Below are 13,830 nucleotides of genomic sequence, written 5' to 3'. Positions count from 1 at the left end.
AACATAGCTGGCCTAGCTTTTTTCTTAAATAATTTAGTTTCTAGATTATCTAAAATCTCCATTTCAAAACTTCCGTGTGGTGGCCAACTAAGGACACCATCCTTTCTCGTATAACGGACCCAATAGTCACTATATATAATGGGGCCCACACCATGTCGACTATAGAGCTCATATATCGGAGTTCCAACTGGAGGTATCGGACACGAGTCCTCCAACCGGGAGTCCTTGTTGCAACATTTGAAGAAACCAATGAAACCACTACGGCTAGGCATCATGCACACTAACCAAGTATCAAACTTCAAGGGTTACCAAAGTACTAAATCTTCGTGAAAGACAAAACCCTCGGTTTTTGGCAATTGCAACTGTCAAATAACAACTAAAAACCAACAACTAAGCACCACAAATGCAATGGAACCATGCAAACAACTAAGCACCAACAACTAAGGACTGGGAGCAACCCACAAATACTTAACTGAGAGCTCGATGGCGTCACCAGGAAGGCCCGTCTATCGTCTCGCCATACAAAGGACTACGCCAGGCACCAAAACAGGTCGACAGTCAGAGCATCGATCCGTTGCAGCCGTCAGGAGGCGGGAATCTTCGCGGAAAAAATCTTCGGACCACTTATTTCGACAACAGGGTCGATGAAGCGGGGTGCACCTTTTCCTCGGAGATTTCACACGAAGTTCCTCGCAATCGTCAGGATTTGGACCGGTACCGCTGATGTCGCCCGACGTTGGGCGCCAACTGAAGGACTGGAATCTTTAATATCCAGCGGTGCCAGGGAACAACACCTGAAACCTTCGTAGGATACCTGTTCGGCGCACAAGTGACAGAGACACGGGACACTTCCTTCGGCGTCAAAGATCAGCGTTTATTACTGCAGGGATGCAAAAGTCATAGGAAGTACAACAGAGTGTAGGTTCCAAGAGCCTGCTTCAAATTGTAAATGTGGATCGCTCCTTTTATACACGTTTTCAGCATTCAATAACGTAACGAACAAAAGGTTACCACTCAGTTCCCACAATAAACTTAAAAGGGCTTCATTCATGGTGTCGGAAACCCGGAACATAATCACAGTAACATGTGTCGGTTCCCAACTGTAAAAGCACATTATCCTGCTGTTATGCACATTCCACTCTAGTTGTAAAAGGACGAGAGCAAGAGACAGGAACAGGTGCAAGGAAGTCAGACAACAGAAGGAGGAGGAGTGTGGAGGTAATATCGGAAGCGCAATCCCAGGATCAAAGGATTCGAGCCGAGCGCATGCAAGGCTGAAACAATAGGCCAACGTGGGAAGATTACCCAGCTGCGGAGCCATCTGTCTCTGCCGTGTCATCCCCCAGTCTTGGGAATCACAGGGTCATGAGGCGGACATTTGCCTGTTCGCTGACTACGTGAGGGCAAGAAACAAAATGGATGCCGTATCTAAAATGGAACCCGAGGGTAAAAACGAAGAAACCTGTAAATAAGACGAACCCTTCTAAGTAGCGTATCGAAAATGCGTACACCTATTAATCTCGTCATTTACGGTTCATAGATACCACCCTCGCTAGCATCGTAACGGAGCTCATTGCTCCTCAGCTCGCTTAAGAGCAGTAGTGTGTATCAAAGGTCCGATCACATAGCTGGTGACAAATGTAAATGGGGTCAGTAGGGAATGCTTTATATTTTTTATCCACCCTACATGCTACAACCCTGGCTCAGACGGGGTCCTTGAAAATGTGAAAGTGCGGCGTAGCATTGCCTTAAGCATGGGGAGGTACTGAGTAGAGTGGTGAGTGGAGGAAAGGGTTTCAAAAAGGAATTCCCCCTCTCGGGGATCTGTATGACGATGCATCTTAAGAAATAAGGTGGGCCTATCAATGAGTTCCTGGTAGGGCATGGAATTGTTCAGAGGGGAGGGACGGGCAGGATACAGTTTAGGGTCTGTGACCCTTGGGGGACTGCATCATAGGAGTCCCTGTGAGGGGGTATCAAATGTGTTGTGCCCTCCCCCATGTCCACCTGGATCAGTATGAAAAGACCACTGAGGTGTGATGATAAGGGGGTCTCCTGGAGAAGAAGGTGAAGAAGATGTGCCATTCCTTTACTAGAAAGGAAATGGTTAAACCTCTCCACTGATCAATGGACCGCGGTTCTTGACGCCACCAGGCCATGTAGCGACCCCAACCCTGAGTGGGCTAATGACAACTTTAATTTATGGATTCAAGGCTCCTTGGATACAGTACTCCCCAAGAAGCCCATCCACAAGAAACTCAAACAAAAAACAGCCCCATGGTTTTCCCCCAAACTAAGGGATCTAAAGCAAACCGGCAGAAGATTAGAAAGGAGGTGGAGGCAGAACTATTCAGAAGAGAGGAACACTGAGAATAGAGAGGCAATTAGGCTCTATAAAGCAGAAATTAAAACCGCTCAAATCATATTTCATGAGGAAAAGATTAGCGCAGCTGCCAATTTCCCTAAAGAGATTTTTCGTATTGCCAAGTCGCTCTCCATCATACCACAAAAACATCCTTCTATTGAGGGAGCTCAAAATTGTTGTAATAATTTGGCAAAATACTTCCACCAAAAAAAATCAACTGATATGTCTGCCTTTTCTTTCCTCTCAGACTGAGTCCACGACTATCAGTATGAGAAGCCCGCATTCTAAATCTCAGTGTTCTTTAGGAGAATTTCCTCTTTTAGATGCTGACTCTCTGGACTTATACATTTCCAGGGTAACCTCGGGCTCCCCCTCTGATTCTGCTCCCCCTCAGCATCTCTCTCAAGCCATAAGTGCCATTCGTCCGGTAATTTTGGATATTCTGAACTCTTCCATCACCTCTGGCTTGGTACCCCCTGCCTGGAAGTGCGCTCAGATCAGAGCCCTTTTGAAGAAACCTAATCTAGACCATTCCAACATGACTAATTATGGATCGATTTCTCTCCTTCCCTGGCTGAGTAAGTTGATAGAGAAACACATAAACGCCAGGCTTGTGTAGTACTTGGAATCCAACAACTTGATCCGCGACTCTCAAACAGGATTCCGCTTCCAGCTCAGGATGTAGATGGCCCACTTAGCAGTAACAGAGGAGGCAAGGAGATTACTGGACCAGGGTGGCTCAGCTGCAATTATTCTTTTAGATCTCAGTGCCGCCTTTGACACTGTCGATCATAACCTCAATAACCTGGGAGTGACAGGCATGGCACTTACCTGGTTCCAGTCCTTTCTCACCGACCGCTTTTTTCAAGTGTGCAAGGGAGCCACCACATCAAATTAATGGCCTCTTAAGTTGTGGGGTTCCTCAAGGTTCTTCCTTGAGCCCCACACTTTTTAGGTCTCGCCCTGGAATTAGCATCCAAAGGATGCTTCCAGGGTTGGAGACGTATAGTTAGCTGTCTCGAGGGAAGGACGGACGAGAAGGTGCACGAGCGCAGTCCAGGCTGGATTGGTGTGCGCGAACGCGCACGTTCCGTTCTGCGCCGCCCTCCCATACTCCCAGCCTACCGCGCATGCATGCATGCACACAGACAGACACAGACACACACACACACACGCGCGCGCACTCGCACTTACACTTACACAGACACGCAGGCACCCAGACAGGCAACCCCCTCCTCCTCCTCCCCCACAGTCACACACGCATACACACAGACTCCAAGACACACGCACGCTCACACACATACACAGGCCGCCGCCGCGCGCGCGCCCACACATGCCCCCCTCCCGCCCTCGCAGGCCAGCCACAAAGCGAAGCCCCACTCACCGGCAGCAGGACTCTTCCTCCATTCTTCGGCACCGGGGCGCAGGGTAGGCTCCTGCCTGCTCCGGTGCTGCAACCAATCGCGGCTCTTCCGTGGGAGGCGGGGTAGGCTCCCGCCCTCCTACTTCCTGTTTCCTGTTGTCGCGCCGGCCTGCCTGACTTCCTGGTCGCAGGCCGGCAGAGTAACGAGGATGTTTTGCGGTATTTATTTTTTATTTAATTATCCATTTTTTTTATATAGCGCGGAAGTTACTTACATAAGGTAATAGTGACAATTGGGAGCAAACAAATGTGCAGTTCGTAAAAAGAGAGTTGGGGAAAACCGTTAATACCAGTGACAGAAAGAACGTGTACATTTATATCTAGGTAGATAAAAATAACGTGAGTTGGGGCAACTGACAATATGACGTGTTTATGTCTGTATTAAGATATATGGATTGGGAGTGTCAACTATACAAAGGATTGATTTTAGAGTATGGCGCACCAGGTAGAAAATGCGCAGTCGGAATATTATAAGATGGGTGAAACCGTTAATGGGATTTATATGGACGGGAACATGCATGCATGTGCTTTAAATACCGCATTACAATAAGTGAAAGTAGGGGAACCGTAAGGATGTAACTTCTGATCCTTTCCAGATACAAAGGAATGTTTGCTTTTGCTAAAATCTGCAAATTGTAGAGCAAGTGATAAATTATGTGGCAAGTGATAAATTATGTGTCATGAATTATGTGGCAAGTGATACATTATGTGGCAAGCGATGAATTATGTGGCAAGTGATACATTATGTGGCAAGCGATGAATTATGTGGCAAGTGATAAATTATTTTGCTAGTGATAAATTATGTGGCAAGTGATAAATTATGTGTCATGAATTATGTGGCAAGTGATACATTATGTGGCAAGCGATGAATTATGTGGCAAGTGATACATTATGTGGCAAGCGATGAATTATGTGGCAAGTGATAAATTATGTGGCAAGTGATAAATTATGTGTCATGAATTATGTGGCAAGTGATAAATTATGTGGCAAGCGATGAATTATGTGGCAAGTGATACATTATTTGGCAAGTGATGAATTATGTGGAGGGGAGGGGCTATAATCATGCAGAAGACGCCGCAGCTGCCAAATTGCAGTGCTTGTGGTGTGTATTTTCTGTATCTGTTTATTATTCAGTTACGAAGAGGAGGTGGCGCCATTTCGGAAACTTGTCAGTGGACAACCTCTAACATTTCTTATGTGGGTGGACATGTGGCCTCCAGAGCTGCACTCTGATCTCAATGCTGCTCCATTTTGCTGCTGCATAAGTCATAGGTGGGCTGCATCATTATATGTCAATATGCAACATATTTTATATGTCCCTTTTTATAAAAACAAAACGTAACTACTGCAAAAAAAAATAGCCAAGGCCATTTACAATACTAAAAGCTCAAACTTTGCCTAATGCGAGACCTATTGCATTGCAAATGCTTGTTAACATTGATATGACTTCCATCGGCAGAGATAGTCCATCCATTCGGTATAAAGCTCATTACCTACGCAGATGACACTCAATTGATCGTGGCATTAAACCACCCCGAGAGGTCATCCTGCACCCTAGGTCCTTCACTAGAGGCAGTAGCAGAATGGATGGAACTCTCACATCTTAAGCTAAATGGGACAAGACCGAGTTGATGCTCTTGGGCAACTCTCCTTCACCCAACTCGGCTCTTATATGGCCGACTTGTCTCGACCCTGCCCCTGCTCCAAAGCAGCAGATCAAGATCCTGGGCAATTGGCTCGACAGCTCCCGCTGTTTTAATCATCAGGCCACTAAGCTCTCTGCCACTTGTTTTGGCCTGATAAGAATGGTACGAAAGATCCTTCCCATGCTCCCTTTCCAGGTGAGAAGGATTATGGTGCAAGCTGTCATACTCTCTCGCCTGGAATACGGGAATGCTCTGTACTTGGGAGCCCGCAGACTACAATTCAGAAATTGCAAGTGATCCATAACTGTGCGGCTCACCAACTTCTTCAGATTTCTCGGATACAGTCGGCGAAACCGGCATTAAGGAACTTTCACTGGCTCCCAGTTCGGGCAAGGAGACAGTTCAAGGCCTTGTGCCTGGCTCATAGAGCCATTCGGAAATCCGGTCCAGCCATTATTCACCCTCTTGTCACCCCCTACCAACCCTCTAGGAATCTTTGCTCAAGTCTTGCTTTCCTCGCCACTCCAAGGAAAATACGAAGAACTAGATGGAGTGGGCGCTCCTTTTCCCTGAATGCCTCAAACCTCTCGAATTCCCTCTCCCCTCCCCTGCGGAAGGAGACAAACTTGCTGGCCTTCTGCATGTTTCTTAAAACGTATCTTTTCAAGGCTACGCTTTAACAGTGTGGTCCTTTGCCAGTAGGTCCAGAAGCGCTAGGAGGCCTGAGGGTAGCTACGCACTATAGAAATGTAACTGTTATTTTAATAAAACGGTAATGCATTTATTGTACACCTGACTCATCAAAATGTATAAGTTGCAGACCCAGAAAAATACCACAAACTCAAGATATACCTTTCTTCGAGACTGAACCTGTGCAACAGAAAGGATTTAGATCTCCCCAAAACTAACTATCGAAAATAAACATGAATCACCTCTCGACGCTCGAGAGGCAATGCAATCAAACATGAACATACCTGGACCCAACACTAGATGGCAAAGTATGCACAGCATGTGTATCTACAGCCACCCATGCCTCGAACATATAAAAAAAAAAAACTTAGAGGTTTTGAGTCAGCCCTCATCATCAATCTATCTGCTGTAGTGTCATTCACATTGTGCTTCTGCCCACCACAGCATATATCATGGGGCACAGGGTTCACCCACTTCATCCACTGGTTTACCTGACTGTATCCGATGGCATTCTGCTCATACATAATGTGCACATCCACACTGTAAAGTGTCCCCTACAGGGTCAGAGGCTACTTGTACAACATGTGCTTTTACATAAAATATATACATTGTGACTTTTAGACAATGTTAGATTTCATACAATGCATGCTACCCTACTAAAACCATTCACAAATTAAATAAGGATTGGCAAAGCTGAAAGGTCAGCAGACACAACCAAACTTATTGGCTTTGCCAGTTCCTGTTCTAACCGTGGACACGAGTATGCAGCAAGTTCTTTTTGCAATTATTTGACAGTCCAAATCCGGAGTAACTGAAAGAACTGAAGACTGCTTTCTCTGCACTTCTCACTTTCTGGTTAATAGAAATAATCTATGTATGCATGTCAGAGATAGTAAAATCTTTAACAACTGAATTATATAGGACACTCAAATTAGAAAAAGCTTTAAAAAAAGAAACACTCTTCTACAAGGCTGAAACAAGAGGCAATATTTTTTCGCAGTTTATTGGTACATTTGTTTTTTATGTAACATTGGAACCATCAATAACATTTTATGGGTTACACAACCCCAAAAAGTTATTTCATTGGTACGTTTTATGAATATTTACAGATACTTTCGATTCAAGTAGCTCTACATTTAGAACACAAATGAAAACATGTTTGTCTACAATATTTAAAAATATGTAAACGGTTTAATTGTACATTGTTGGAAAAGGTACTAGACAGGTCCTATAATAGCTTAATTATATTAGATCACCATAGCGTGTGCCCATGACAAAAGGAATGAGACATTTTTTTCACATATGTTATGCTCCAGTGCAGAAATAAAAAAATACATAAAGGAATCTAATATTCACAACATTTAAAAGACAATAACGATGAACATGTATAGAATTTAACTGTTATTTTTATAAAAACGGTAATGCATTTATTGTACACCTGACCCATCAAAATGTATAAGTTATAGACCCAGAAAAATACCGCAAACTCAAGATATACCTTTCTTCGAGACTGAACCTGTGCAACAGAAAGGATTTAGATCTCCCCAAAATTAACTATCGAAAATAAACACGAATCACCTCTCGACGCTCGAGAGGCAATGCAATCAAAAATTTGTTTTTTTCTAACATGTTCAGGATAGTGCATGTATCCGTAGAAGGCACACAAAAGTGTGAATATATTAATGTAATTTCTCATGCAGAAACCTGCAAAATGTTCACAAACATGTAACTAAACACAAACATAAAAAAGAAAGACTTGGCATTGTTATTTTTTCACATGTTCGAAATCTAGGAGCCCAAATGTTATTGGGTTATCAGATTTAACTGATACGTTAAAAGTAAAGTAAATAAGAATGAAGAAAGTGACAAATAAATCAGTCTTGTGACCTGGATCATAGTAATATTTTGACCGATAGCACGTGCCAGATTGTAGGGCGACATATTCCCTACTTTCAATGTACGTGTTTCTTTTTGTTAACAAAAACTTTGATAGCACCCGTAAAGTCTGCAGATAAAAGCACTTCAGTGTGATCCGATTTCAATGCACCTGTAAACAAAGAGAGAGAAAAATGTTGAATTAAATTAATAGGGAGTACGATCTCAGGTGAGTGACTCAAGGTTCGAGGTTCATGGGATGCGTAGTTGCATGCAAGATTTCCTATCCTGTCATGTAATTAAAGGAAATAGAGCAACTGAATCAGACTTTACCTTTTGGGCCTAAGGCAAAACCTGATTAGAGACTAAAAGCAGGGTATGTTTCAAATAACGATCTTCTATCCACACATTACATTAGTTTGTAAGGTCTGAAATATTACTGTTTTGAGAGAAAACAGTGAATCGTGTTAAGTGGATGTATTTACTTTTGGGCTAACTGAAGCATGGTGTTAGCAACGGATCAATTTATAAAAAGGTCACGCTCTTAGGAGACCAGCAGAACAACTGTTGCCTGCACTACCCAAATGCAGTATAAAACACTTGTTCCAGTTTGTGAACTTTTATCAGATCAACATAACACAGCTGCCCTCTGTTCCCCCCTAGCGCTTCCCGTGACGGACACACCAGATATGGAACACACCTCAAACACACCTGGAAGACTGCAGCAGAAAATCACAGGATGTAATACCTAATGTAATGAGTCAGATGCACACACTGAAATACAAATAAATACACAAAAGAGGGCCTACATTCGAGCCAAGGACACAATGCAGAGCAGACGGTCAGCTGCATTCATCAGATAAACCCCAAGTCTTGTAGTAAGCATCACCCTAGATAACACAAGGCAATCCAAGCCACCTGGACCACCTCGGAATGTGACCTTCAGTTGGTATTTATGGCCTCTTTTATCAGAATAGAATCTAAACACGTAATTCACGAACCACGTTACAAGTATTTCCTGCCCAAGGGGACAGGCTTCACTTTAATGCACCCACTGTACAGTAGAAAGCATGCCATGTACCTAATACAAATTGAATTTTGGAAAGCAAATGTCAGAGATGTGGCTGCTAGTCCTGGCCGTTTTGGTTTAATTCAACTTAAACTGTTCTTGACTGCCAAGCCTCGCTGTTCTCCTTTTTGATAATCAGAAGTTGCTTCAACAATGGAAACACAAGTTACTACTTGTGTAACGATATCTCTGTAAGAGACATTACTTAGTGATAGATTCCTTACCTTAGAATATCCCCAGGCGTCAGACTATATCCGGAAAATTTTGCTTTGCAGTACCCCTGCTCGTCAGTAGGTGGCATCCTGCGGCTCCGCATCCGTCTCTGGCATCGTAAGCGCCGAGATGACATAGGTGCCACCCATGCGCGCTAACTTCAGTTCTGTACACGACTTTCTGCGCCAGGAACGCAGAGCCATGCATGATACTGACCATTGGTGCATAAAACTAGGGCCCTAAAAGGGTTGACATTAACCCAAGTAATCAGTGCACAGAACGGGAAGGATGAGGGGGCGGTAAGGAATCTATCACTAACTAATGTCTCTTACAGATACATTGTTACACAAGTAGTAACTTGTGCATCTGAAAGAGACACGTTAGTGATAGATTACTTACCTTACAATAGTTACCCCAGCAATACCAATCCCGGTGGTGGGTCTGCAAACAAGATTACACCAGAAAGTCACAGAGCACAGAACGGCTAAAGAAGCTGTCCCTCCGGACTTGACTGTCAAGGCAGTAGTGCTTGGTAAACGTGTGCAGCGAGGCCCATGTAGCTGCCTGACAAATGTCCTGCAAGGGAACACCGCGTCCCAAGGCAGTAGTGGCTGCCGTTGCCCTGGATGGGCACGCAGCCCCACAGGAGGCTCCTTCTTGGCCAAGGAGTTACATGCTTTGATGCACAGAACTACCCACCGGAACATGGTCCGTTTGTGCACAGCCTGACCTTTTTTGGTGCCCACGTATCCAACAAAGAACTGATCATCCACCCGGAACTGTTGTGTGTGCTGCAGATAGAATGCGAGCGCCCTTTTGGGTCCAGACGGCGGAGCCTCTCCTCCTCCCTTGAGGGATGTGGAGGGGGAAAGAAGGTGGGGAAAGTGATGGTCTGCCCGATGCGGAAGGACGTAACAACCTTTGGCAAGACAGAAGGGCGGGTCCTTAAAACCACCTTGTCCGGATGAACAGAAAGTAAAGGAGATTTGGAAGAAAGAGCCTGGAGCTCAGTCACTCTTCTGGCAGAGGTGATAGCAACCAGGAAAGCAGGCTCAAAGGGAGCACACATCAAATAAGTCAACACAAGATTCAAGTCCCACTGAGGCATTAACAACGGAACCGGAGGGAACGTGTGTGTAATGACTTTCAGGAAACAGTTAACAACCGGGCACTTAAAAAGAGAAGGCTGATCAGGAAGCCGTAGAAAGGCAGAGATGTCAGAAAGATAACCTTTGATAGTGCCCAGAGCAGAGCCCTGCTGGGCCAAGGAAAGAAGGAACAGAAGGACATCTGAAAGAGGGGCAGAAAGAGGATCGACAGCCTGCGCTGTGCACCATGCCACAAATTTGTTCCACCTGCAGGCGTACACCGTTTTAGAGGAGGGACGCCTGGCTGCCAAAATAACATCACAGACTTCGGGAGGAAGATCGAAAGCTTTCAACTGTCGCCGCTCAATCTCCAAGCATGATGGTGGAGGCTGGACAGGTTCGGGTGAAGGACCGTCCCCTGCTGCTGTGACAGAAGATCCTCCCGAAGATGCAGACGGATCGGGGGATCGATTGCCATGCTGAGTAGCTCGGGATACCAGTATCTTCGTGCCCAATCCGGAGACAGAAGGATGACTTGGGGCCGGTCGCGCCTGATCTTCTTCAGCACTCTGGGTAGAAGTGGTATAGGCGGAAAAGCATACAACAGACCTCTACTCGACTCGCAACGAAAAGCGTAGCTGAGTGAGTGCCACCTTTGACTTTCCAACGTGCTGAACTGATGACATTGCGATGTCTCTTCGGTGGCTAATAGATCTAACCAAGGCTCTCCCCATCGCTGAAAGAGACCTTGCGCCACCTCCGAGTTCAGATGCCATTCGTGATCCATCAAGCACCGGCAGCTGAGTTTGTCCGCCCTGGCTTTCAGAGAACCTGCCAGGTGTTGAACCACCAAGGTAATGCACTGACGTTCCAGCCATGTCCAGAGGCGCAGAGCCTCCTGGCATAGGGTCCAGGACCCCACCCCGCCCTATTTGTTGTAATACCATATGGCGGTGGTGTTGTCCGTGAACAGCTGCACCCCACTTCCCCGGACAGAGGAAAATAATGCCTTCAGTGCAAGAGGGATCGCCCGCAGCTCCAAAAGGTTGATATGGAGCCGGGACTCCGCCGGAGACCAGAGGCCTCTGATCTCCGCCTCTCCCAAGTGGCTGCCCCATCCCAGGAGGGACGCATCCGTCACCACTGTGTGCTCCAGTTGGGGAAGGGAGAGGGATCTGCCATGGCCCCAATCGCGATTTGTGAGCCACCACTGCAATTGTTGCGCAGTGCCCTCCGAGATCTGGACATAATCGGACAGGTTGCCCTGATGCTGCGCCTACTGGAACTTCAGGTCCCACTGCAGAGCCCGCCTATGCCATTTGGCATGTGTTACCAGCAGGATGCAGTAGGCCATCAGGCCCAGGAGCTGGAGGGTCATCCTGACTGAAACCTGGGAAAGAGGCTGAAAGATCGGAATCATAGCCTGAATATCCCGGAGACTCTGCTCGGGAGGATGAACCCGAAACAGCGTTGAATCCAGAACCGCTCCGATGAAGGGGAGCTTTCGAGAGGGACTCAGGTGCGACTTCTGCACGTTGATGGGAAACCCCAGCAGGTGCAGGAGGTCGGCCGTGGTCTGAAGGTGGCTGACGACTGTTTGGGGCGAGCCCGCCTTCTCAACCAGTCGTCGAGGTAGGGGAAGACTGACACCCCGACCTGCGCAGATGAGCCGCGACCACCGCCATCACCTTCGTTAACACCCGAGGGGCGCTGGTAAGGCAGAAGGGGAGCACGGCAAACTGAAAATGCTCCTGGCCTACCATGAACCGCAGGTAACGCCAGTGGGCCGGCAGGACGGGGATGTGAAAGTAAGCGTCCTGCAAGCCCAACGCTACCATCCGGTCTCTACGGTCTAGGGCAGCCAGGACCTAAGCTAGAGTCAGCATCTTGAACTTCTCCTTATGGAGGAAGCGATTGACGTCCCGGAGATCCAAGATGGGGCGCAGGCCCCCCTTGTCCTTGTTGGGGACCAGAAAGTAGTGGGAATAACAACCATTCCCCACTTCCTGCCCGGGAACGCACCCAATGGCCCCCTTGGCCAAGCGGGCAGTGACCTCCTGTTGGAGAAGAACCAAATTATCCCCCGACAGGCGGTGGCACCGAGTTGGTATGGCTGGAGGGAAGGAATGAAAGGGAAGGGAACAACCCTTGCGGATTATCTGCAGCACCCACTTGTCCGACGTAATGTCGTGCCAGTAGGGGAGGTGGTGGCGGATTCTGCCACCCACCGGCGTGGGGTGCTCCACAAATCTCGGACTAGGAAGGTTTGAAGGTAGGAGCAGCTGGGGTGGCGGTGGACTGACCCGCCCACTGATTCTCCGACCCGCCCCTGCGGAAGCCGCGACCGCGGCCACGCTGAGGCTGGGTCTGCACAGGCTTGTTGAAGGAACGAGCCTGGGTGCCTATGCCCTGCCCACGAAAGGGACGAAAACCAGGAGTGGCCCGGTTCTTAGCAGAAAGACCCAGGGACTTGGCCGTGGTCCGCGAGTCCTTAAAACGCTCCAAAGCACTGTCTGCTTTATCGCCAAACAAGCGGGTGCCATCGAAGGGTATATCCATGAGCGAGCTCTGGACATCGGGCGAGAACCCAGTTAAACGTAACTAGGCGTGGCATCGCAACGCCACCTTTGTAGACATCACCCTGCCCAACGAGTCTGCAGTGTCCAAACCACACCACATAGCGAACTACCCACATCCTATCCTTCAGCAATCGCCTGAGAAAGGACAGCCTGGACTTCCTCAGGACACTGAGACAACACCTGAGCAACGGTATCCCACACTGCGTGAGAGTAGCAGCCCAACAAGTAGGCGGTGTTCACTGACCGCAGCTTCAAGCTGGCCGAAGAGAACAACCGCTTACCAAACTGGTCTAGTTTCTTAGAGTCCTTATCCGGCAGAGCCGTAGAAAAGGCACTCTGCGACGTTGAGGACTGGATGACCAGACCCAAGCGATGGATGGGCGGTCAGAAAGGCAGGGTCGCCAAGGCGCCGGGCGGTGGCATCTGGTGACGTTTTCATCCACTGGAGCCCCCGTGGCCGGCCGTGACCAAGTGCCCAAGAGGACGTCAGTAAGGGCATCACTGAAGTGAAGCAACAGCTCCGACGAAGTAGACGCCGCCTGGAGCACTTCGGTGAGGAGATCAAGGTGGAAGGCCTCAGCCGACCGACGGAGCACCATCGTGAAGGAAGCGCCCTCCTCCATCGTAGGTGGGGGAGAGGCAAACCCAGGGTCTTAAGAGACATCGAGGTCGCCGGCGTCTTCCAGGTCGTCCACCCAATCCTGCTCGGAGTCACACTGCCAGGCAGGGGGTCCTTGGATCCCTCTGAGACCTCCTCTGCCTCCGGCACAGGAGGGGGCGATCGCAGTGCAGGGCCGGAGCCGGAGAAGGGACAAACTGCGTCGAAAACAGCACAGAGACAACGCCGGCTGGGGCCGGACTGGTGCCACCTCCCAAGGCAGA

The 13,830-nt window shown here is 47.8% G+C and overlaps 1 protein-coding gene across 2 annotated transcripts in view; it reads right to left on the bottom strand.

The window, feature by feature from the left end:
* Positions 1-7,101: 7,101 nt before the first annotated feature.
* The window catches only part of WDR44 (WD repeat domain 44), a 543,349-nt gene continuing 536,620 nt past the window's right edge, over positions 7,102-13,830 (bottom strand). For both annotated transcript variants that reach the window (XM_078688542.1, XM_078688543.1), the window contains one exon: positions 7,102-8,171. In XM_078688542.1, the coding sequence (XP_078544668.1) occupies positions 8,077-8,171 (95 nt within the window). In that variant the 3' untranslated portion in view covers positions 7,102-8,076. The remainder of the gene's footprint in view (positions 8,172-13,830) is intronic.

This window comes from Lissotriton helveticus, chromosome 4_1 (genome assembly GCF_964261635.1).
Source record: "Lissotriton helveticus chromosome 4_1, aLisHel1.1, whole genome shotgun sequence".
Taxonomy (NCBI): domain Eukaryota; kingdom Metazoa; phylum Chordata; class Amphibia; order Caudata; family Salamandridae; genus Lissotriton; species Lissotriton helveticus.
This window is presented reverse-complemented; position numbering and strand designations above follow the sequence as displayed.